Below are 27,002 nucleotides of genomic sequence, written 5' to 3' on the forward strand. Positions count from 1 at the left end.
CTATAGCTGGCCCTCTGTGAATGTACAGAGGCACCAACAAGCTCTCCGGTCTTCACATAACTCCCAGAGACGGCATTTAACCCTTCACATTCCAACAGAAACTGAACAGGCAGATTCGAAGGATTTATTTATTTGGAAATGTTATTTTAAATACAATTAAATCAAGTTATTTTGGTAAAACTAATGAAAAATATAACTAAAAAATATTTATTTTTAAATGTTTTTTTTAATAAATGTTTTCAAATATTATTTTTTAGAATATCCTAGGCCCTCAGAGAGGGCCCTGACGGCTCGCCACTGGTCTGTAAAATATGCCGGTAGTGTTCCGTGACAAAAGCTTTATAGAGTGTATATAATGTGTAATGCATTTTTAATGCTAGTTAATTTGTTGCCTCTTAATCTCGTTATTGATTAGACAGACTTGCTTTGGTGGCTAGGCTAACATTGTCCATGTAATACAAGATAAACTTTATTTACAGTGCTATGTTGCCAAACATAGCCAATTAAAACTGAAAAATTATAATATCTGAGGAAATATGTATCAGGGGACGTTACTTGTGCAACAGTCAGAACGTTAATCACAACTTTCCAGCAGCTTTCCAGTTGCTGAACACTATGTGGCAGATTATTAACCATGTCAATCTGAAGAACAATACAAAAGTTGTTCTTAAATTGAATATGGCTTCATAAGAATAAGAGCAACTGAAGCTCAGCAACAATTCAGTCCACTATTGTTGTTGTTGTGAGTGATATTCACACTGGCATTGCTGAGAAAAGCAGCGATATAAACTGTGACGTCATGACATGGCGCCTTTGCATGGATTTTTTTCAGTGGAAGCAGTCGTAGCAATATAAATCAGAAGTCTCAACAATGGTGATAAGTATAAAAAGTATATCCTTTCTGCAGCAGTCAGACAACACCACAGCCCCTGGTCGACCCTCACACAAAACAGGCTGTTGAAATGTTGTCAAATAAACCTGTAATGTGCAATATATACACTGTTTTGGGGAATTCTACTGTGCAATAATCGATATAATTTTTATGTGTAAAAAAAAGTTTTTATACTATGTCAAACCTTAAAGGTGGGGTAGGTAAGTTTGAGAAACCGGCTCGAGATACACTTTTTGTTATATTCCATGGAATGCTCTTAACATCCCGATAGCAATGAATATCTTAAGTGCTTTGACAAAAAATCCATAAAAAAATATCATCTGTGGAAGCCGTAATACTGTAAAAAGTACGACCAATCATTTTAGCCGGCCCGGCTAAAATAACTGGATGGCCTACCTGCCTGTCAGCCTTCCATCTGTGCACAAACTCATCTCGTGCCCTCATTGGTCATGTGCGCGTTCGTGTGTGTTGGAGGAGGGGCTCTATAAGGAAGTGGCAGATTTTCTCCGGTTGTGTATTTCCAAATTCTAGCGATCTCGAGCCAGTTTCTCAAAATTACCTACCCCACCTTTATGATCACTTATCTATTTAAATGCTCTTACTCATTTTTAGCTATGGGTGAGTACTGTATTGTAGGCCTATTGTTTAACTTTTTATCTGCTATATCACTTTGCTGTAACACTGTAAATGTCCCCGCTGTGGGACTAATAACATAATTCTGATGTTGGTATGTCAAATAAAATGAGAGGAATGTGTAGAGTTTAGGGTGTGGTGGGGGAGGTTGGGGGGGGTGCCCTTTTTCTATTCAAGCCGTGCTCTGCCCAAGTTTGCGCACGGCCCTGATACAGAACCCCTCCTTGCTTGGTGAACAATGTACTGTATTGAATACATAGTCTGTGGTGCAATGTAAGGCTTCAAGTGTCGTTTTTATTTCGAGGTGGTATAATCTGAAGGTTTAAAGAAGACACCCTGCCTGTTTACATGTTACACATGGCTGCTATGCCCCTCCCCCGTCCTCACTTTTCTCAACCCGCTGCCAAAATATGTGAAAGTCAATCCAAGCTGCGGCTCCATGCGCATGTTATTTAAAACTGGACACCATCATGGCAGGCGCGGCGGGCAGCTCCACTGAGCTCAGCGAGTATCCACCCTTTAGCCCGAGAAACATCGCTTCTGTGGAGGACTAGAGCTCCGAGACCTTCTGCGATTCACTCGAGGCTTCTCATGTCGCTCCCGGTGGTGTTGCCGGGGTCTTGCTGTCCGGTTATCGGGGCTTCGCAGCTCTCTGAGCCGCCTTACCGAAACCGACCCCGTGGCTTGTCCGCCTCTTCCCGGACTGCCGATGGGGGCTCTCGGCTGCTGCTGCCCGGGCGGCCGCTGCTCTCGCTGGGCTTGCTGCAGCTGCTGCTCGGCGGCTCCATGGTGGCGCTGTGCTTCGGAGCTCTGTCCCTCAGCAACTCACCCCCCATCCGGAACTCATGTCCCTTCTGGGCAGGCTCCTCGGTAAGTTTTAGTGTGCATGGCACTTCATGACAATTGTGCCTGTAACTTTATTGCAGGTCATCAAACACCCCTGACATAGCCTATGTATAGTACATCCGGTACTGTGTAAGAACAATTTAATATTCCAAAAAGGAAGTGTCACTCAGCAGGATGGATCTGTCAGACGCCTCCACATGTGTCCCTGTCAGAGCCACTGGAGAGGGGCTATTATTTCACTGAGTGTAGGGTGGCAAAAGAAAAATATATAGGTCTCTTATTACCAGTAACTAAGTACATTTACTCTAGTGCTGTACTTAAAGGTCCCATGTCATGCTTTTCCGGTTATTACCCGTCCCCTTGTGTGTTATGAAGGTTTTTATGCATGTAAACGGTCTGCAGAGTCAAAACCCTCAAAGTACACCCTGTAGCGAGTACAACTCTAACACAGGAAAGACCTGTCTATGCTGCCCCAGAACGCCTCGTTGGAGATTTCTCTTTTTCTTCCTGGGTACAGTGACGTGACAATACCCAAATGGACCAATCCGTGGAGCTCCTCACACACACACACTCTCTCAGCGGCGAAACTGTGAGCCCGGTGGGTTATGACGCTGGAGGAGGGACAAAAACCGTGGCGCAGACGGACCCGGTGGAATCAAGGGGTCACACTGTAGGTGCGCCGCGTTTGGGGGTGCGGGGGGGGCGGGTGCAAGTGGAGCCTCGCAGATGGGGGTGCTGCAGCCCCCTCAGCACCCCCCCTTCCCGCGTCCATTCGCGATGTCTCGCTGTCTCGCAGACCCCACGCAGCAAGCAGGAAATGAACCCAGCTCACACTGTCTGCTCCTCACAGCAGCGAGCCGCGCAACGTCCCGCCAACACGGCACCCAGACCCCACGCAGCATTCTCACCTGTTTGTCATTACTGGTGTTGCTAACGCCATTGTAAAACATAATCACTGATGTTCCGCTGTAACGGTGTTGGACTCATCAGAACATAGTGGGCGAGCTGACCAATCAGAGCACAGTGGGCTCATAGGGAGGGGGGGGGGCAGGAGCTCCAACAAGCCGTTTAGGACAGAGTGAATACACATACTATACAGAGATGCTGTATGAGAAACCAATGTGAGTTTGGAAAATTGCACAATATAAATGTATTTTAGTAGACCTCAACAATGGAATTATGATCAGTAGAAATGGCCATGACATGGGACCTTGAAGTAAAATGTTGAGGTACTTGTACTTTACTTGAGTATTTCCGTTTTATACAACTTTGTACTTCTACTCCGATGCATTTCAAAGGGAAATAATGTAATTTTTCTCCACTACATTTATTTAACAGCTTTAGCTACTTTAAACAAAATGCATCACTAAAACTAGTGGACTCTTTAAGAGTACTGAATTGATTTTTTTTTCAAGTAAATCAGAACTTTGTTTGTCAACAACATTACATTTCTACTTGATGCAAAAATATCATCTAGAAATGTCACATATATAAATATAATCATATAAAACACACACAAAGGCAATTGTTCTGCACAATGATAACTTTTTCTTGTTAAACTTAAGTACATTTTGCTGATAGTACTTTTACTTAAAGGTGGGGTAGGTACTTTTGGAGAAACCAGCTTGAGTGCGCTAGAATTTGAAAATACACAACCGGAAAAAATCTGCCACTTCCTTACAGAGCCCCTCCTCCAACACACACGAACGCGCACATGACCAATGAGGGCACGAGATAAGTTTGTGCACAGATGGAAGGCTGACAGGCAGGTAGGCCATCCAGTTATTTTAGCCGGGCCGGCTAAAATGATTGGTCGTGCTTTTTACAGCACTACGGCTTCCACAGATGATATTTTTGTATGGATTTTTTGTCAAAGCACTTAAGATATTCATTGCTATCGGGATGTTAAGAGCATTCCATGGAATATAACAAAAAGTGTATCTCGAGCCGGTTTCTCAAACTTACCTACCCCACCTTTAAGTAAGATTTTGAATGCAGGAATTTTTGTTTTAATGAAATATTTTGACAATAATGTATTGGTACTTTTACTCAAGTAAAGCCTCTGGATACTTATTCAACCTCTGCTTATTATGAATTAATTAATACCTCCTTAACGCTGCAGTTAAGTTGTGGTCCAGCATGATCACTTAGAAAGTTACATGTGGAATGTCACTGCATCATTTTCTGTGTACTTCTAAAGGATATCAGAAAAGAGTTTAATAGGATATAATGATTAGGTGGTAGGCTACAGACTTGATTTTTGTATTAATTGCTAGTAACATGCTTATTAGAAGTTAATTAAGTTAAGTATGTTCTTTGGATAAAACTAATTGTAGGTCACATAATTTATTTATTCAACTTCTGTATTTAAACATAATAGTGTATTTCAATGTTTTGCTACTCTATACTTTTACCCCACTACATTTATTTTACAGCTTCAGTAACAGTTATACATAGGATAGGATATAGATCAACTACTAAATCATGATGTATTATTACAGTTAAGCTATAGCCACATAGTGTTGTGGAAATGTCACATTTCTGGTAAGAAATAAACACATATAGAAGTAAAACAAAGTTGTGCTATTCAATAAAGTGTCAACAGAATCGATTTCAGCTGAAAGTATCTGACCATGAGCACACACTGAAAAAACTGAACCGTTGACTTTAATTAAATGTATTATGTCAACAGATGTCACATAACTGTATTATGTTAGTTGAAAGCAATAATATTAAGTTAAAAATACAAAATATTAGGTTCAACCTAATATAATTGCTTTAAACTTACCTAATACAGTTATGTGAAAATTGAAGTCAACGGTTCAGTTTTTTCAGTGTAGGTGTCAGCATTTTGAGACTTTGTTGCTTCTGAAATACAACTGGCTTTGCCCGGACTTATGGCTTGACTTGTTTAAATGCAAATGGCACAACTTCCCAATTTATGGTACTATATATATGGTGTAGCATATCTGTCAAACAAACACACACTCAAACAAATCATATCAGATATGCTGTGACACTGTGCTACATAATAAACCTTGTTTTTTTAATTTCATTTTTACATCTTACCTTTTTTATTGGATAGAACATTTGAAAAGGGACTGGACAGGGGAAATGCAACAAAGGGCGGAGGTCAGATTACATTTGCCAGTAGTAATAATAATTAGTTATGTATAATGTTATAACATTATTGCCATATGCCTGTTTAATTATTTAATTATTCTTAATAAAGCAAGCAATTAAGGTGCATTTAATCATAAGTAGAATCTCCGAATCATTATAGAAATAACAGGCACTCTGAATTGCTTCAGGGAAGTTCCATACATTTTGACTATTCCATGGCTGCGTTTCACTTCGGTTAAATGGATTCCTTGCATCCCTCACTTGCGTCGTTTCCCTGCGACTAGTCCCTCCCACCAGGGAAGCATGGAGAGACGCAAGGAAACCACGAGAAGCAGGGAAATGAGTTTTAAGAGCAATGGGACGTCCTTTCCTCCGGAGCGCCACGTGAAGCGACGTCCGTTTGTGATGACGCCGCACAGCTGTTCGTCTGACAGCAGCTCTGTCCCCGTTATTTTCACAAACACCCCCGCCTCTGCACATTTACTGACACAAACATTTGTATCATCTGTTCTAGACCCAAATAAATTAAATCAAATAAGAACTCATTCTCAAAAAAGATAAACGCCATTCTTAAAATGTATAAACGAACAATAGTTTGATTAATATTGATTAGAGTGCACAATAGAAATAAAATAATTGAGAGAAGAAAAAGAGATATGTTATCTATCAAAACCCAGTTAGATTAACATTCATTGGATTGCACACTTTGTTTGTTTGTGTGGATATGTAGCAACATTTTAAATAGCACTTAATGACTGACTGAATGGAAATGACAATAAATGAAAATGTAAAACGAAAAAAGCGATCATGAAAATGTTTCCAATAAATGAATAAAATGATTTTTGTCCACTTTGTTGTTCAGATATATCACATATTTGTAACTGAATTATGCATTAATTGAAACAAAACACAGTATGAACTGAGGAGTGAGTCCCGAGAGTTTCATGTGTTTTCTTCACTCCGCTGGGAAACTCTGCTCTCATGTCAAGAAGCATCAGATCAGTGCATGCGCTGCATCGTCCAATCAGTGAGCGATACACAGTAAGGGGGCGGGGCGAGTGCCTGAGGATTTCATCGAAGGATGGTCTGGTGGTTCCTCGATTATAGCTCCTCCATTATCGCTCCTCGCTCCTCGCTCCTCGGTCCTCCGGCAAAAATAAGGCCATTGGGACGCTACTCAAGATGGCGCAGACAAATCAACTTCCGGTGAGACCGAGACCGAGGAGCGAGGAAATGAAAAATAAGAGAAGTGAAACGCAGCCCATATACTATAAGTTAAGTTGAGACACCTTGCCAGGAGATCCTCCACTCATTTGACAGGCTATACAGTATTGGCTAACGCTCCAACACATTGAACATGATAGTCTTAGGGTACTCTTTAAGGATAAATAAATATATTGGTTTTCCCTTTTTAACACATTTTCCACTGTGTGTTTCCAGGTCATTCTGTCCGGCATCGTAGGCCTCACAACATGGAGAAGACCCATGCTGCTGCTGGTAAGATATTTGCTCTTTGTTCTTTATACAAAGAAGTGATTGCATTTGTTACAATGTTTGTGTTGCTGTTACATTTAAGTCCAGTCACTTAGGGATGTCCAACCATGTTCCATGCAGGGCCACGGTCAGCAGGTTTCCAGGCTCCCTCTCCCCTCATCGGTGCTCCTTCGGGAGGCGGGGGGGGGGGGGGGGGGGGGTAGATTAAGAAAAGACAGATATGGAAGAATATGGAACAGCATTCTGTGGCAAAAAGATGCCTCCACCTCGATCACCTCTTTCTCCTCGAGGTTTCTGTTATGGTCAGTTTAGTGATGCTGGCGGTTACCATGGTAGCAACAGGTTTAACACTAGAGTGGCTGACTCAGTCAGTGTGTTGTAAAAGGAATTTCCATTTTGCTTTTTGAACATTTTTCAAGTTCTTAGGGATTCTTATGAAATGAGTTGTGTGTAACCAATTGCCCCTTGCGGGATTAATAAAGTTGTTGATTGATTGATTGTGTCTTCTAGAATTTCCATTAGATCGTGGATGTAAATACATGTTTAGAGACTGGGAGAGCTCACCAACAGTTATTGATGTTTGTGTATGATGCTTAAAACAAAGTAAGATGTGAGACAGCAGAGCAGCACCATGATGTAATGGGAGTGTTCTTCAACAAGTCCATCTTTAAAAGTTCTGAAATATCTAGTAGTAGTGATGTCAACAGGAACGTTGTGGCCTCTATGGTTTTTCAGTACCCAACCCACTGAGTACTCCCGCATCGACGTAGCTACATAAAATACCATTATTTGTTTGGCCTGCCCTTATTTCATGTGGGTGAACATTTACTTGGCCATTAAAGCTGCTTCTGATAGTGTCGTTCATTACTTTAATGTTATAATCCAATATGAAGTGGCAGAAAATAGACATTCTCAGTGACAGGAAGTGAGGGAGAGGGACTTTCATTTCATTTCAAACCTTTATTTATCCTTGAGATCATAGATCTCTTTTTCAAGGGAGGCCTGCACTGTGGGGTAGGGGTAGTTAGCTAATTATTTGTGGTCTCATAAACATGAAGTTGATCAAATTGGGCGCCTCATATTGTTTTTTTTTACTTGATATTACTTGAGAGTTGTGTTTATGGGGCGGCAACGCTCTCTTAGTTCATCCATGACGCAGTCACGTGGAAATACCTCGAATCTTTCGTCATGCAGAAGGGTGTGTTGAATCTAAACTGATAGAGACGTCCTCCTGTTCTCGTGCGTTTGAACACTGGAGGTCAACTCGCCAAGTTATACTCCCAAAATCAAAAAGTCATTAGTGTGAAGGAAATCCGGGCCGCAAACAACACACGACAACAACAACAACAACAGCTAAATAACATTTTGTCAACCTACAGTTGTCCTAATACCGTTTTAGAGTTTTCTCATCTCATTTGGGATATCATTTATGATATAAGAGGGATGGATGTTTTTGCATTTCTCATAAAACAATATATGAAATGGTTATGGTGTGATTTCTTTTTTCTTTTTCTTTTTTAACAAAGGTTGTAGTCTGGTTGTAGGGTGCTACAGAAAGGACTACAGGCCTTTACAAATGTAACTGGATTAATGTGGACGTATTCTTTACCTCCTACTGGGATGGTATCGTTAGGATTTTAACGGTGCTCCTCTTCTTACCGATACTGCTTATCGATCTGGTACTTTACTTTTCTCACGTAATTCTAGACGGGGAAACAGAGCTACACGATAGACAGTCGAAAACTGTGCATTTCTCTGTCTGAATGTGGTGCACCTTTGCCAGATGTTCAAAAGATTTTTCCACCCTTGCAAGCAAACAACTTATCGCAGTTCTGATAACAAGCATCATCCACATTGATCCTTGTGAAGGTTAACCACCATTTATAACGTTTAATTCTCTCTACCATTGTCTCTGTCAGATCTCTGTCTAATTGTATGGCAAGGAGCAGTAGCGTAGGGATTTGAATGAGTGCAAGTGCATCACAGACACATTCTGTAATCTTATTACAAATGACAAACAGAGATGGTGAGATAAAATGTGCAATATAACGTTTGTGTAGCAATAATAAATATGACATATATTTTCTTTTTTTCTCCAGTACTGATAACAAAACCGGTAAAGTCGGAATATATCGATACCACAGTCTTTAAAAATGTAGCCCCGGGGATCCGTTTAATACCGGGTTTCAGTATCAGTACCCATCCCTACCTCCTACCATTACTAAAATATATTTACTATACATTTGAACATTGCTCTTTCTTGTGAAAGAGCATAAGGATAGGAGTATCGTGTCTTAATATTTGTCCTTGTTTGATGTTGCAAATGGAGCTGCTGTGGTGCAAGAAAAACGTCAGACTTGATCTGACAATAAAGTGTTATCCTATTGATGATTTTAATTGGACTGTTTAGTAAGATAATGTCATGTCACCTCCCTGTTTGTACATGGTCCATTACAGCAACTGTTTATCTCCCAACATGTGTTCACATCATGTTAATTCTGTCTTGTTTTACAGAATACAGTATGTCCACTGCACCACAATAATCCATTCTCCCTTCCTTTTTCATCCACCCCCTGCCCCCATCCCTCCATCTCCAGGTCAATGTGTTTGTCCTGCTGTCTGTGGTGTGTGTGCTCCTTAACCTGGCTGGATTCATCCTGTGCTGCCAGGGAGCCCAGCTGGTGTCCAGTATGACCAGCTGCCAACTGGTGAGCTGTCTCTGCTGCTCTCTGCAGTGAATGCAATGAAATACTGCTTACTAGTTTGATATATGACCAGTTGAACTAGTTAACTGGAGCAGGATATATTGTGGTGCACTGATGATGTTTTTTTGTTGTCCGATCCGGAAGTTAGCATTACAAGGGCTCCCTCAGAATACTGCTGAAAATAATATCTGTAGCCCCCACCTGTTAATGATACTTACACGTTTAGTTCAGCAGGATAATCACATATTATCACTACTTTTATAATAGGTGAAGCGTAAATGCAACCGCTAGACGTAAAAAGTTAACGTTAGGCCTTGTGCTAACTACATCACTTTTGCGAAGCTGCGCATCACCACTGCTAAGCTAAATGCGGCTAATGTTGGGCGTGATGACATTTAGTACTCTCATTTACACACTTGTTAGCTACCGCCATTTTTATGACACATAGAAACCAATGGGGTATTTACTGACGTATTTGATATTGTTGAAAGAAAATGTAAAAATCTCTTTAGCTTGTGTACACCACAGACTTTATTTTACGATTCTAACCAAACACACGTTCAAGAAAACGTTGATTGAGACGACAGAACAAGACAAAGTAAAATCTTAACACATTTGCGTGTTTCTAGACTCATCCCTGCACCACTTTATAACTAGAGGTGAATTGATGATTGACAGGTGACTAGAATGGCACGATTTTCAGCCAATGGTTGAGATAAGAAGATTCTGTGCCTTTCCAATATACAAACAGCTCACTATTTTATTGACAATATACAGTATATGTCACTGCCAAACACACACTCAGTGCTGCTAACTTTCTCACTGGATTTAGCGACTTTTCAGAGCCTCTTATGGCGCATTTCCATTGCAGCGCGTAGCTCGCTTTAAGCGTGCCGTGTCGTGCCGTCCCCTTTTTTGGTTGTGCTTCCACTAGGCCTCGTTCCGGCGCGGCACGGCGCGGGGCCACTTTTTCCCCTCTTTTCTGGCCCTAGAAAATTGTGGTTCTATCGGGGCCAACAAACAGGACTGAGTCGGGCTGAGTATGCTAAACTAGAGAGAGGAGCGCTGGCAAGAGGGCTAGAACTACAACAAGATGGACATATTTGACCGTGATTTAATTGTAATACACGTTTCAAAATGATGCCGAAGTAACAACATACTGATACCGGTTAGTAAAAACCATGAATTAATGCTTTGTCAAGTCTGCAGACAGACGGCAGGCGAAAAACCTTTTAAAATGCGTGTTTCTAAATGGAGATTGGCTAAGCTAACGCAGTATATGCTCCGACCGTCCACACTCACAACAACGGCCTATACAGACATAAATACAGCAGCGACTGTATTCACCATGACACAGGCAGTCTGTGGTGTGTACTTGTTTAACTTTTGTCGAGTTTCTGAACATATATAAGGAGCTGTGAGCTCTGAGTGCTCACAGCTAACGGCTGTGTTGTGTTTCTGGATTTCTCATTGAAGATGACGTCACGGCTCCGCCTACACTGCGTTACTATAGTAACTACCCCAGTTCCTAAACTGTAATGGAAGCGCAGCATGAAGTGAGTCGGCCCTGTTAAGGCCCAACGCGGCCAAGCCGTACCGAGCCGTACCGAGTGTGGCCGAGGCCGACCGTGTAGTGGAAATGCGCCATTAGAGAGATATACAGACCGTCAGGGAAAAAGGGAGGAGTATATTCAATCATGTAATATTGTAATACATTGCCAATGCTGCACAGAGTACTGACAGTGGGAGTCCTTGTTTCATACTCACAGTTGATTTCAGGTCATGTTTATTCCATTCCAGCAGGTTTTATCTGAGCTTTGGGACATATCCAGTTCAGATAAAGACCAGATGTTCTAAAGCTTTTGGATTGTGCAATAATATGCAGAGACATGTTAACAGTGTTTCTCTGGAAATACTTAAGTCATGCAATTTTGTTAAGAAAGCTGTCCACCTCTGAGGAACATTGGGATTTACAACAGCCACAAGGAAGATGGTATTGGTGAAAAGATAAATGCACTAAATATATACTTTAACATAAATAAAATCCCATTATTGGAAAGATAAATTAAGCAAATAGATTGTAATGCAAACTCACTTTCTTTTGCTTAGCTGCCTCCACATTAATTTACATTAGTTTGCTGCTGTTTGGTTTCCACAAAAGCCAAACTGCAGTTACCCAAAAAGGGTAATTTTGTATATAAACTGTGTTGGAGCCACTTAGAGAGTTTGGTCAAAGAATAATATCTAATGGTATTAGATATTTATTTAATTCATTCATTAAATTGCCTTAGCAGATGACATTATAATTAGATTTATTTTATTTCAACAAGAGTTTATTGTATAGTAAATACTTTTTTCGGGGCTATACTAAATAACAGCTTCGTGTAGGATGTTTGGGAAATGTGTATCAGACACCTGACCTCAGGTGGCTTCAGAAATTAAAAGAATGGATAACCTACTTCAAAATTGAAAATAAATATCAATTAAACATACTGTATTTGTCTGATAAAAAACGAATCATATAATTATGTATATGGAATTTGTTTCACAAATATATTTGTTGGTATTTACCCTTATGGTTATGTTGTAATAATATCCCTTTTTCAACACAGTGTTGGTATGTGTGTATTAAGCATTGGGCTGGTGTTCTTCACTCTCGTCTCCGAGCAAGAAAAGGATGTTGCAGGTTGGCTGCAGGAAATGAGATGACTCTTCTCAGGACGGAGCTTGTGTGACCTTTTGACCTTGCCCGCTGTTGTGTCGTCGTTCCTTCCTCCCACTGCCAGGTTTCTTCTCCTCTGTCTCTTTCCTGTCGCTCTGTTTTTAACATGTCCTGTCTGTGAGGATGTAGAGGGATAAGATATATGGGGTAACACACTCTTTTGCACTCTGCACTATAAATACTGGTGTGTGTGTGTGTGTGTGTGTGTGTGTGTGTGTGTGTGTGTGTGTGTGTGTGTGTGTGTGTGTGTGTGTGTGTGTGTGTGTGTGTGTGTGTGTGTGTGTGTGTGTGTGTGTGTGTGTGTGTGTGTGTGTGTGTGTGTGTGTGTGTGTGTGTGTGTGTGTGTGTGTGTGTGTGTGTGTGTGTGTGTGTGTGTGTGTGTGTGTGTGTGTGGACCTATTTTCAGATCAAGTGCAGCAGTTCTCCCAATGTAGCTTAATTTGGCGTCAGATGTAAACAGAGACTTTCTTCAGTAATCGATTTCTCTCTGACTATTTGCTTTTGCAGAAATATCTTTGGGAGCATATCATTATTAATGTGTAATCACAAGTAGAGGTTTAAAGAGTCATTATTACATCAGAATTCAGTATTGCATCTGCTTTTTCCATCTGGATCAGATAAATATTATTGTCAGGTCAGCTAGCTTAGCTCTGTCTAAAGTTCAGAAATACACGAGCAGCTCCTCTAAAGATCACTGATTTACATGTTTCTTCTTTGTTTGACCTGGATACAGAGAAAAGTAAAACATATTTCTGATCTTAGAGGAAAGTATACTGACCTTTTTCCTTTGAGCACGCTCATTTTCTGAAGCCACTGTGTTACACGAACATACTTCATTATGTTTGACATTTCTGAAAATATGTTCACCTTTCATAGAGTGCAGTCAGGACATACAGTTGTTAGCCTGGCTCTGTCTAAGTTCAAAAACACACTAGCAGCTCCTCTTAAGTTCCCTAGTTTATCTTCTTTGTATAACTTGGACACAAACAGAAATGTAAAAAGTACTTTAGTGGATGACTGCCTATCCACCTGTAAAAATGTATGTTATGCTTTATTTTAACAAGCTACAGTAGGACATTCAACTTGACTTTCATTTGATCTCTTTATTTACTACAAGTATCATGATTGTTATTTACTGTTTGTCTATGTTTTGCCCTGCATACTTTTTCCAATGCTGTTCCATAAACAAATTCCAGTGACTGTGGTTCTGTGTTCAATGTGTAATTGGTGTCTGCTCCTGATGATGTCATGAATTAAGAAATGTTTGAAATCCTATTAAGCTCCACCCTGTGTGTGTTTGTGTGTTTCAGAGTGAGGCCGGAGATGTGTGTTACTGCTGCTCCCTCTCCCCCAGCTCCAATTGTCCTGAGGAGAAGCTTCTGGAGCTCCACCCGGCCCACTCCTGCAGCACCATGAGGATCCTGCTCAAGGTAGCCTGTGAGCTAATGAGTGAACACACCCTGAGTAGGAACATATATTTAATACATTTACACTTACAGTATATGCACAGAGGTTGTGCTGTCGTAGTGCTTCTGCAGCCGGTTACACTGCCAGCTAAATATTCTTACAGTGTTTTCTCATTTATCTGGCCAGAAGTCTTTTTGATAATGACCGAACCCCACCTGCCTTATGTAAGATAAGATAAGATGGACCTTTGCTGTTCCCCGTAGGGAAATTCAGGTGTCATAGCAGCAACAGAATAAGAAAGAAACACAGATAGTACACATGGGAATATACACAGGGATAATAAGAATAACAATTCAATAATAAAAATAAAGAATAAACATATACTAACAGTAAGAAAAAAGGACAAAAATAACATGAGTTAAACTCTGATCCGGCGAATGTAAATGTATACACATACAGTATGTGAGCGAGTTAATACATATACATTGAAATGTGCAGGTACCTTTATGGGTGAAAGTGGTATGTGAATACTAATAATAATATTCAGTGCAGGTTATTTGTGGAGCCTGATGGCTACAGGCACAAAAGATTGTCTTTGTTTGTTGGTGTTACCCCCCCTGCACACCACAGCAATTGAGTGTACACTGGCTACCACAAACTGGTAGAACATCTGCAGCAGCTTTGTGCAAACATTGAAGGATCTGAGCCTCCTCAGGAAGAACAACTTGGTTGTTTCTTCCTGAAGAGAGCATCACTGTTGTCCGTCCAGTCCAGTTTATTGTTCAAGTGCACTCCTATAGGTGGTTTAAAAGATTGTGCAGCCTGCTGGGAATGTAATGTTGATGACACTCCGGTACCTGTGCTATGGACATGCCCCAAAATCCAAATTCAATTCAATTGTGGATGGAGACTCACTGTTACTTTGCTGATGTAATGTTTTGTATCAGACTGAGACTGTAAGGTGTTATCTGCTTTTTTGCAATTGAATTTCATTTAATTCATTTGTTCATGCTGTAAGTTTTAAAAAGTAAAATCATAGCACACAATAGAGATGTATGAAATGGGACACCCTGATCAACTATCCGAAGCTTTATAGTGATGTACAGCACTCTCCTCAGTTGTTAGGCTATGTGAAGGTTAACAAAAATACACACATTTCTGTAGGTTACTTATTTTAACTAAAATGAGCTGATGAAAGTAAGGTCCAAGGAAAGTCGAAATAGTGAAACCCCTGGTAAAAAAAACCCTCCTACCTTTCCTGAGATCGATTTAAAAGAGAAGATTAAAGGGGATGACATGAGTGAAGGACCATAGGCGGGATCTGAACCGGCATCTAGTGAAGTAAATCAGCAGCGCTACATGCTGCTCATCAGTCATCGTTTTGTACTACACTCTTCTTCTCAGGTTTCTTTTTTTTCTGTGTCTAATCTGATGGTGTGTTTTTCTCTCTCAGAAAGTCTTGTTTGCACTGTGTGCTCTGAACGCTCTGACCACCGCTGTGTGCCTGATGGCCTCTGCGCTGAGATACCTGCAGATCTTCACGGCGAGGACACCCTGCATGGTACGATCTCACTACAGGCAGCAGCAAGGCTCATGGTGGCCTTCACCTACACTGGGCTGGCACCGTAGTTTACTCTTTGGAAACATCCAAATGTGTTTACTTCCTGTCTGTCTTCTTCTGCTGTTCCCTTTATTGTTTACTTCCTGTCTGTCTTCTTCTGTTGATCTATCTGACATCAAATGCTCTGTCTTTTAACCTCCTTATGCTTTGCAGTGGTGTGTTATCGAGTATTAACAACCTCTGTGTAATAACACCAGTTATCCTGTAAAATCGTTGTTGCATAAATGCAATTCCCAGAAGTAAAAAATAAAACGATTTAAAACTGAACTATATCATAGACTTCAGGTACCCCCCGCCTATATTCGGGTTGATGATGTTAGTAAACCTTCTCCAGTGGAGTATTTACTGATGCATTTCATCTTGCAGCATACAACTTTAAAATATTCAGTCTTCTAACCAAAAAAACAAAAAAGAAAGATTGACTTTGAGAAAAGCAAACAGGACTTGCTAAAATGCTAACTCATTTTCGAATTTTAGGACTCATTCCTGCACCACTCTATAACCTTTAACATGGTGTATGATGTCACTGCTCTGTGATAGGACGAGCAAAGGGCCACAGCTGAAGAGAGGGAGGAGCCTGCTCAGGTCCCTGACCCAGATGAGTTTGTGGCCCCAGCCCCTCCCCCCTCCTACTTCTCCACTTTCTACTCGTACACACCACGCTTAGCCCGCAGGTAACTACCCCCCCCCCCCCCCCCCCCCCCCCCCCCCCCCCCACACACACACACACATACATCTTTATTACTCTAGTTTTAGTGTCTATGTGTCACATGATAACTAGTTTGTTGTGTGTTTGTTTCAGGATCCTCGGGGACAGTGTGATCCCTCTCCCTCACATCTACGGTGCTCGAATCAAAGGGGTGGAGGTCTTCTGTCCGTTGGACCCCCCACCTCCATATGAGGTTGTTGCTGGAAGCTCTGCCAATGCAGTCAGACAGGTACACTCCAAATGAACCTCCTTTACACTAAAGGCAAACGAAGACTGGATGTTTGACATGATAACTTATTGGCTCAAATATTTGTTTCGCATACATCCATACTGAAATATCTGCAATAAGAGGATATCAGCCAGGCTGGTTTATCGGTCCAGCTCTAAACTAAATAACTTGGAGGGATCTGGACCTTTTTTTAGATAAAAAAATCCATGACAGTCAATCTTGAATTTTTGTCAAAGCTACAAACTCTGCAACATCTGAGATTTGTATCTTCTCAACATAACTTTTTGTTATTGGCTTCAAACATTGAAGGTGACACAGGTGTGGTAAAACAAATTACTTGTGATGTACACACTAAGATACAATATTAGAAATGCATGAATAAAATGTAATTTTATCCTCCATGTGCCAACTATGAGATCTCATTACAGAACAATAATCCATCCAATACATCATAACAACTATATAATAATATATAACAAACCTTTCCTTCATCCCACCAGCATCCCAGGTCTTTCTCAATTTATAAACTGAGTTACTGCAAGAACCGACCAAAGTTACATCAGTGAAGAATAAAGGTACATGTGTCACTAGTGGTCATAACTATAGCAGTGTGTGGATGTGTGTTTCCCCCAGGAGACAGAGATTGCACTGACAGAGCTGACTATATACGCGACGGCCTCTCCCTCAGAAGCCAGTGATCCAGGTAGGACATACTTACACATCAGGCCGAGTGTCGATTGGCTGATAACTGCTCTCAATCTTTGTACTGCCCTTTGATAGGATGATCAGGGGGAACAAAAACGCTGTGACAGTGGTTCTCCAGTGTCATGTACATTAACTCCTGCTGTATCGTACTATCAAGCTGTTTTCTTGTGCCAGGCTAACTCAATTAAAGGTCTCCTATCATGCAAAATGCACTTTTTGATGTCTTTTATACATAAATATGTGTCCCCGGTGTGTAAGGGAACTCACAAACGGTCAGAAAACAAAACCCTCTCTCTTTTCCTCCATACCCAAATCTAAAAAAAACGGGGGTTCAACGGAGCTGATGCAGATTTGCTGCGTCATGACGACATTGCTAAAATGTGGGCTGGCTTTACACCCACGGCCCTATCAGAAATGTCGCTATCAGAAACAATGCGCGACGTGTTTTGGACGTAATATGGTCTTTTTTTACATTAGCAAGCATTGCTAACACTCAGAGCTAACGCTGTACTGGAGAGAGTATGTATACAAAAGCAGGAAATAAAAAAAGGAACTCACCTTGTAGTGAACCCGCAAGAAAAGAAGCATTTGAGCTCCATACTGTTTCAGAAATAATAATAGTTTTGAACATGATATGGCATTTAATCACGGCAGCGTTTAGTTGAGTGTCTGGGTGGAATTATGTGCAGGCCTAAGCTCCCCCCCCTCTTTTAAAAAAAAACGTCCACACAGCAGCGTGCGTTGAAGCTTGCCGGTGGGCGTGTCTGGCGTGTGACCAACAACCAATCACATTAATCTCCCGCCCTGGACACACAAGCACGCGGTTTGATTGGCTAGCGCTTGTACTGGCATATGATTTGATTGGCTGGCGCTTCCGTCGACACTTGAAAAGTTGAACTTTTCTCAACTTTCGAAGCGAGCAACGGAGGCAAAGCGACGTGACGGAACCACAATGCAGTTCGGCAAAGCGTGACGTCACCCCATTCAAAGTGAATGGGAAGCGTCTCCGTTGAAGCAACGCACGCTGCCGTGTGGACGGGCTGTAATAGGGCTGAAATAGAGGGGTATGAGGCATGGCTAGAATGGGTGATCTGTTTGTTATTTTGAGCAAAACACTTCAGACATGTTTTTTATATATTTGTATTTATCTAATATATATATATATATATAGAGATATATCTATAATATATGCCTACGAATAGTATAATAGGAGACCTTTAAGACATATTAAGCTGTTTGGGAGAGAAACGCCCTCTGGAGGGAACCATTTACATGCACAGAAACGTATTAAACACAACACCACATTTTTTGGAATGTGTTTTACTTTTGTACGTGAATTTAGAGACCAAAGCCTCCACAGTCACATGCATTCCGGGGGCCAGAGCGGGCGACGTTGAGGCGCATCTTAAATTGCTGGCTAAGGATAAACGTAAATACAGTAGGATTGTTATTCACGTCGGTGGTAATGATGTTCGTTTACGGCAATCAGAATGCACCAAAGTTAATGTGGTGTCGGTGTGTAGATATGCAAAAACAATGTCGGACGCCTTCATTTTTCCCCAATCTCATCAATGACGACATGTATAGCCGCATGTCATCATTTCAGCGCTGGTTGTAGGTGGTGCCCAGCAAACGATGTGGGCTTCGTAAATAATTGGACAGCCTTCTGGGGAAAACCTGGTCTGATTAAGAGAGACGGCATTCATCCTCAGATTATAATATTGATATATGCTGTCTCACTGAAACTTGGTTGAGACATGAAGAATATGTCAGCATAAATGAGGCCACTCCACCCAGCCATATCAATACTCATATTGCTCGAGGCACAGGCCGAGGAGGTGGAGTTGCAGCCATCTTTGACTCAAGTTTACTTATCAATACTAAACCAAAATTAAATTATACCTCCTTTGAAAGCCTTGTCTTACGCATCCGACCTGGAAAACATTGCAGCCAATCTTATTTGTTACAGTGTACCGTGCACCAGGTCCTTATTCAGAGTTTCAGTATCAACTTTGGTACTTAAAACAGATAAAGTAATTATCGTAGGTGACCTTAATATTCATGTTGACGACGATAAAAATAGCCTTACTGTTGCATTTAACTCTGTATTCGATTCTATTGGTTTCCGTCAGAGTGTAAATAAACCAACCCACTGTTATAATCACACTCTCGACCTTGTTCTGACATATGGTATTGAAATTGAGCAACTATTAGTCGAACCGCATAATCCTGCTTTATCCGACCATTTTGTTTTGGTAACTTTACTGTTAATAGATTACAAACCATTAGTCAAAAGCTCCTGCAGCAGAAACCTATCTGTTAGTGCTATAGCCAAATTTAAGGAAGAGATTCCACCAATACTTAACTCGATAGCTTGTCTGTATGTAAGGGAGGAAACGTATACAAAATGACCACCCCAAATTGATCATGTTGTTGATAGTGCTACAGATGCGTTGCGAACACAATTAGACTCTGTTGCTCCTTTGAAAAAGAAGAAAATAAAACAACATAGATTAGCTCCATGGCATAATGCCGAAACCCGCAAAATAAAGCAAAAGTCGAGACAACTAGAAAGGATATGGCGTTCCACTAAACTTGAAGAATCTCATTTAATATGGCATATTACTCTCAATGAATATAAGAAAGCACTGCGTAAAGCGAGAGCAGCTTACTACTCTTCATTAATAGATGAGAATAAGAATAATGCAAGATTTCTTTTCAGCACTGTAGCCAGGCTGACAAAGAGCCACAGCTCTATTGAGCCTTCTATTCCCATAGCACTCAGTAGTAATGATTTGATGTGCTTTTTTTAATGATAAAATTGTTACTCTTAGAAACAAAATTAATGACCTCTTGCCTTTGACCAGTATAGTGTTATCAACAGCTCCCGGAAACATAAGTTCTAATATTACACTAGATAGTAAATTAGAATGCTTTTCAGCCATAAACCTTGAACAATTAAATTCAATGATTCTCTCTTCTAAACCATCAACGTGTATCTTAGACCCGATTCCAACTAAGCTGTTAAAGGAAGTTTTTCCATTAATTAACACTTCTTAATTAAATATTATGAATATGTCTTTATTATCAGGCTATGTTCCACAATCATTAAAAGTAGCAGTGATAAAACCTCTTCTTAAAAAGCACAACCTCGATCCAGAGGTTTTAGCCAATTATAGACCTATTTCTAATCTTCCGTTCCTCTCAAAGATTCTTGAGAAAGCAGTCGCAAAACAGTTGTGTGATTACTTAAAAAACAATGATTTATTTGAAGATTTTCAGTCTGGCTTTAGAACACATCATAGCACAGAGACAGCTCTGGTTAAAGTCACAAATGACCTTCTAATAGCCTCAGACAAAGGACTTGTCTCTACTCTTGTCTTGCTCGATATCAGTGCTGCATTTGATACTATCGACCATGACATCTTATTGCAAAGACTAGAGCACTTAGTTGGCATAAAGGGAACTGCTTTAGGCTGGTTTAGGTCCTATCTATCTGAACGCTCTCAGTTTGTGTGTGTCAACGATGAATCTTCCATGCAAACCAAAGTTAGCCATGGAGTGCCACAGGGCTCAGTGCTTGGACCTATTTTGTTCACATTATATATGCTTCCGTTAGGCAATATTATAAGGAATCACTCTGTACATTTTCATTGCTATGCGGATGATACTCAACTATATTTATCAATCAAGCCTGATGAAACCAATCATCTATATACAATTCAAGACTGCCTCAAGGACTTAAAAACGTGGATGACCTTAAACTTTTTTATGTCAAACACGGCCAAAACTGAAGTTATTGTACTCGGCCCAAAGACTCTACGAAACAAACTATCTAAAGATATATTAACTATGGATGGCATTAATTTGGCCTCCAGTGAGACTGTAAGGCATCTTGGTGTTATATTTGATCAGGATTTATCCTTTGACGCCCACATAAAATCAATCTCAAGGACCGCCTTTTTTTCATCTACGTAACATTGCAAAAATCAGGCATATCTTGCCTCAAACGATGCAGAGAAACTAGTCCATGCATTTGTTACTTCTAGGCTGGATTATTGTAACTCTTTATTATCAGGGTGTACCAAGAAGTCAGTTAAGTTGCTTCAGCTGATTCAAAATGCTGCAGCACGTGTACTAACCAGAGTTCGGAAAAGGGACCACATTACTCCTGTTCTGGCTGCCTTACACTGGCTCCCTATAGAACACAGGATAGAATTTAAAATTCTTCTTCTCGCCTACAAAGCCCTTAATGGGCAGGCGCCATCTTACCTTAAAGAACTCATTATACCCTACTGTCCTATTAGGGCATTGTGTTCCAAGAATGCAGGGTTGTTGGTTGTTCCTAGAGTTTTTAAAAGTACAATGGGAGCCAGAGCCTTTTCTTATCAAGCTCCACTTTTGTGGAATCAGCTTCCAGTTTGTGTTCGGGCGGCAGACACCCTATCCGTTTTTAAGAGTGCGCTTAAGACCTTCCTTTTTGATAAAGCTTATAGTTAGGGCTGATTAGATTCAGCCCCTAGTTTTGCTGCTATAGGCTTAGACTGTCGGGGGACACCTTACTTCTTCCTTCTCTCTGTCTGTACCCCAAATTTCTTTTTGGTGTCTATCTACGCCGGGAGCCTGAGTCGTGGCTGATCCTGAGTCCTGAGTCCTGATCTTAGTCCTGGATTTCGAGTCGTGGCTGAACCTGTCACTGTGGTCCTGCCTGACTCTCATCATACTACTTCCCTGATGGCTCCCACAGGATTGTTGACATCCTCGTGGATTCATCTTCTTATTATAGACACATGCATTTCCAAACATTTGGTCTACCTATGTTGTAAATGTATTATCTTTTCGATTTACACACGGCATCTATTGCACGTCTGTCCGTCCTGGGAGAGGGATCCCTCCTCTGTTGCTCTCCCTGAGGTTTCTCCCATTTTCCCCTTTAAACTGGGGGGTCTTTCCTTCTTTGGAAGTTTTTCCTTGTACAATGTGAGGGTCTAAGGACAGAGGGTGTCGTATTATCATACTGATATTCTGTACAAACTGTGAAGTCTACTGAGACAAATGTAACATTTGTAATATTGGGCTATATAAATAAACATTGATTGATTGATTTTGTTAGTAGGACCATTCACCAAGTCTTTTGTTTCATTGTAAATAAATGTTCTGATACAAAGTGTGTTGATCTGTTTCTATTTAGTCTCAGACAGAAGTCCCAGAGTGGTATCAGCATCACCAGGCGTCCCTCTGCGTGCCAAGCCTCCGCTCCAGCCTCAGCTCCAGCCTCAGCTCCAGCCTCAGCTCCAGCCTCAGCTCCAGCCTCAGCTCCAGCCTCAGCTCCAGCCTCAGCTCCAGCTCCAGCCTCAGCTCCAGTGTCAGCTCCAGTTCCAGCCTCAGCTCCAGCCTCAGCGCCAGCCTCAGCTCCAGCCTCAGCTCCAGCTCCAGCCTCAGCTCCAGCTCCAGCCTCAGCTCCAGCTCCAGCCTCAGCTCCAGCTCCAGCCTCAGCTCCAGCCTCAGCTCCAGTCTCAGCTCCAGCCTCAGCTCCAGCCTCAGCTCCAGCCTCAGCTCCAGCCTCAGCTCCAGCCTCAGCTCCAGCCTCAGCTCCAGCCTCAGCTCCAGCTCCAGCCTCAGCTCCAGCCTCAGCTCCAGTCTCAGCTCCAGCCTCAGCTCCAGCCTCAGCTCCAGTCTCAGCTCCAGTCTCAGCTCCAGTCTCAGCTCCAGCCTCAGCTCCAGCCTCAGCTCCAGCCTCAGCTCCAGCCTCAGATCCAGCTCCAGCCTCAGCTCCAGCTCCACCCTCCTCTTCCTCAGCAGCAGCCTCCCTCCCCAGCATTGAGCCACCGGAGGAAAGAAAGGATGCGCCGCTCCAACAGTGACCCGGTGTTGATAGACATTGCTGCTAAAGGTTGGCTTTTTTTCTCATTTGGAATTACGCATCTTTGGAAGTTGGTATACAAATGTTGAAGGATTAACTTATTTATTAAGGACATCAGTAAGACATTTAATTCAACATCTTTACTGGAGGATTTACAGAAGTCCACCAACATTTATTCAGTATATAATCTAAAAGCTGCACCATAAATCAAATGACAAATAACAATATAAAGTTAAACCTTATTTATGCCAGATCAGCACAAACCCTTAATCTAATAAGGACAGCACTGAACACAGAGCTCTGTTTCTGCTCTTTGTCTGAACATCATGTTTTCTGTAGCTCAGTTATCAGAACTCTGGTCCAGGTAGCTTCAAGTGTTCCTGTCTGATGGGGGCCGGCCCCCCCGCGTTACCTGTATCAATATGTTTCTGAAAGATGGCGATTCCACTGTGGAAACCATGGATGAATAATGAAACTGGCAACATGTCCTCCACGATGTTTGCTGAGCCTATTTATCTGACATATCTGCTCCGTTTCCTCAGCCATTACATAATTACTGCTGAACCAACAGTAACGCGTTATATTACTGCGTTCCAGACTAATTACTCCGCGTTACTCCCAACACTTCCCAACATTGGTTACTGTATTTGGTCAAACTGAAATGGCCAAATATTGAATTGCAAGTGCCTACATATTGTTCACCACAATATTCACTGGGTGTCAAATATCCAGAGTGAACATTATGGGTCCAGGAATTCCCTTATTATATCCCATAAGTTGCTTAAGTTGGGTACCAGTACATGTATATTTGGAGAAGCTGACCTCTCCCCCCCTCATGTCTGCAGTGCTGAGCAGCAGCGACGCCCCCCCCGCTGCGTTTCCTGACACCACAGACTCCTCCACACAGACCTCCCAGCCCAAGCTGGCTGTCAGCACCCAGGGCCAGGTCACACTGCGGCGGGGCCACACCTACAGCAGGGCGCCCCGGAGACCACGGCCCTCCTCCATGGTGGACTACCAGAGCTACCGACACACACAGCAGTTGGTCAGGAGGATCCTGGAGCAGCCGGCCGCCCAGGGCCTGACCCCCGAGGTGCAGGAGCTGGTGGACAGCATCCGGACCGTCCTGGAGTCCGACCAGGAGCACATGGAGGAGGCGGTACGCTGCGCCAGCTACATAGAACAGGTAGGAGGGGAAGCCGCTTTATCCACCACGCTCCCAAACTGTGGAACACCCTACCTGGAAATATCAGAGAGGCCAACTCAGTGGACATGTTTAAACGACAGCTAAAGAGACATCTTTTTAGATTTGCTTTTTATTAGCGACACCCCACTTTATTGGTCTTTGAATCTTCATTATTTATTTATGTGTATATTGCTTTATTTATTTTTATAGATTTTATAGGTTTTTACTTGTATTTTTATTTTACAATTTTATTAGCGACATTCCCTTTTAAGTAGTTTTTTTTACCATAAATAAACAGTTATTACCAGATAACAGAAACCCTAGTCCTGACTATAACCTGGATGTCCTGAATAAAATCCTCTTTTTAATGTTCAGTGTGTGTTCAAACTGTTTTAAAAAGGACTTGATTTAAATGTTGGATACTTCAGGACAGGGGTACTCAAACTTTTTTATTAAAGGTCCAGTTGTGAACTTTATACAAGGTCACTGGTCCGGTAAAAGTAAAGTCCCCCCCCCCCCCCCCCCCCCATGCACTCTATGCATGGGGCCCCCTTGAGGGGGTTTCCCGACATGTCGTTGCAGTAAATTAAAGGGTGTTTCATGTTGTCGTTGCTGTGGACCTTCTTAATCTACCTTCTTTGGGGGCCCCCCTTCTGGTCCAAGCACTTGCCTGCCTTGCCTGCCTTGCCTGTCGGTAAACGGCGCCCCTGTATACACACACATACACATTCAATACATACATACGTATGTATGGTGGCTTGAACTAGTGGGAGAAATGGCACTGTTTGTCTGTAGTCAATGTCTTGAACCTCGGCAAAAAAGGCATTAGAAGCATTAGAAAGTCAAGGTAAACTTGCGGTTAACTTGCGGTCTGCTCTGCGTGTCACGCTCGCGCACACAAGTAAATATATATGCATGTTCATTCTCACAACGCGTCAAACACAAGACGCGCGTACATGATGATGTACATTAATTTATCAGAATCAGAATTCTTTTTTTAATTAATTTTTTTATAATCTTTTTTTTTTTTTAGAATGGGACACAGGGTTCAGTCCGGATTAATTTGCAGTTCGGTCCGGATCCGGACCTTGGTCCGGAGTTTGAGAAGCCCTGCTTTAGGAGGATGTAGTTTGTGCTGTTGTAGATCTCTGTATATTCTCTGTTTGCCTTCAGGTGTTCACAGACTCAGAGATGGGTCCCGGGCAGCCCAAACCTTCCCAGCAGGCAGCAGGCAGCCACTCTCAGACGTTCCCTCGCCCCCCCAGGAGAAGGGCCGGTCTGCTGCACCTGCAGAGCTGCGGCGACCTCAGCTCCTTCACCTGTGAGGCGATCGAGTCTGCAGAACATCGAGGAAGCAGAAGAGTGGGGTCCAAGGCAGGGTCCAGGGCAGGGTCCAGGGCAGGGTCCAGGGCAGGGTCCCGCCTGGAGCACCCTGAGCGCCCCCACAGTCTGATCGGAGTCTGCAGAGAGACGGTTCTCTAAAGGGGAACACCAAATGTATTCAAATATGTGGCAACACAGCTAGATGCTGCTTAATCTGTTGCTAAACTTTGAGAGAAAACTGTTGTAGTATAACCACTGAGGAGGATCTGCAGGGGTGTCTGCAAGTGTGTGTGTGTGTGTGTGTGTGTGTGTGTGTGTGTGTGTGTGTGTGTGTGTGTGTGTGTGTGTGTGTGTGTGTGTGAGAGCGCGTGTGAGCATTTTAATCTTTTTTTTAAGTAGCTTTGCTGTACTGTACTTTAGCATTCAATGGTGTGTATGCTTTAAGGTTTTATCATTGTTATCATTTTGCATTTGTTCCTCTCAACTCATACAGCTATGTTGTTCACCATACAGTATATTATGTTGTTTTCTAATGGTCAGATGCAATGGGCTAAATATTTCAGATATTCTACTGATATTTACTAATATTTCAGAATTCAAACAAAAACATGTACGTTTTGAATTTTTTTACATATATTAGAAAATAGAACAAAGTGGTGATAACAGCTCAAAGATCTTGCTAATAATAATAATAATTATAAAACTATTTTAATACTTATTTATATACAGTACTATAATTATAAAAGGCTATAGACCAGGGACCCTCTGGCTATAGACCAAGGGACCCTCTGTCCCAGTTAACTTCACTGTGGCAGTTCCAGTGCAATTCATTGACTACGTTCCAAAACGTTAAAAACATTGAAGTGTGGGAACGCATGTGAAGCTTACGATGACAAAGATAAGCGTGTTTACAATGACTGTTTCTGTCCCTGTTATTTATTGGCAAGCAAAGTTAGAACATTGCAGATTGGAAATACAAATGTTGGTTGATTAATTTAGCTCTCATACTATTTCTCACATTCTCCATGTCACTGGATTGCACTGCTGTGTTCATCTTTGAAGCAGATTCTTGAGTGGGAGGGGTTTCCCCATCTTCACTCGTGGTTCAAACTGTGGGGAGAGGAGTTCTGAGGACATTGCCCACCTTTTCTGAATGGTAAATGTGAAGTTTCTGGCACACCACAAGGGCAAGCTGTCAAGCTAGGTCAGTGCACAGCGGGATTATGATGGAGGTCAGGCCACGTTCAGTATGCTCCTTCAGTTTGAGCTGACCGAGGAACGGCACTTCAGCCAATAAATTAAACTTGCTTTGTCAGTACCCTCAGTACAGTACACCTTCTATAAGCATACAGAGGGCCAGGGTGTTGTGTTATTCCTGTATGTGCCTTTTACTGACTGGACATTTCAGCTGTTGTCATGCATTTTATGAACATGTGCACATAGAGATCATTGTATATTAAACTTTATTAACACTGTCCTGATTCTATAAAGTCCCTAAGAGATCATGTTGCAATTGTTTTTCTTTCTGAATCACTTTGTGTTGC

At 41.9% G+C, this 27,002-nt stretch overlaps 1 protein-coding gene across 1 annotated transcript; it reads left to right on the top strand.

Annotated features, from left to right (window-relative positions):
- Positions 1-1,808: 1,808 nt before the first annotated feature.
- Positions 1,809-26,963, top strand: fam189a2 (family with sequence similarity 189 member A2). The gene is made up of 11 exons (XM_034117923.1): positions 1,809-2,395; positions 6,935-6,991; positions 9,586-9,696; positions 13,726-13,845; positions 15,276-15,383; positions 15,984-16,117; positions 16,246-16,381; positions 17,015-17,084; positions 22,278-22,979; positions 23,795-24,135; positions 25,309-26,963. Exons 1-11 carry the CDS (start codon positions 2,117-2,119, stop codon positions 25,615-25,617), a joined length of 2,367 nt encoding a protein of 788 aa, XP_033973814.1. The 5' UTR covers positions 1,809-2,116; the 3' UTR covers positions 25,618-26,963.
- The last annotated feature ends 39 nt before the right edge of the window (positions 26,964-27,002 follow it).

Source organism: Trematomus bernacchii, unplaced genomic scaffold (assembly GCF_902827165.1).
Source record: "Trematomus bernacchii unplaced genomic scaffold, fTreBer1.1, whole genome shotgun sequence".
Taxonomy (NCBI): domain Eukaryota; kingdom Metazoa; phylum Chordata; class Actinopteri; order Perciformes; family Nototheniidae; genus Trematomus; species Trematomus bernacchii.

Coding starts and splice junctions, on each gene's coding strand:
- fam189a2 (XM_034117923.1), top strand. CDS start 2,117: ATGTCGCTCCCGGTGGTGTTGCCGGGGTCTTGCTGTCCGGTTATCGGG. Junction 6,992..9,585: donor GAAGACCCATGCTGCTGCTG/GTAAGATATTTG, acceptor CTCCATCTCCAG/GTCAATGTGTTTGTCCTGCT. Junction 16,382..17,014: donor CTGCCAATGCAGTCAGACAG/GTACACTCCAAA, acceptor TGTTTCCCCCAG/GAGACAGAGATTGCACTGAC.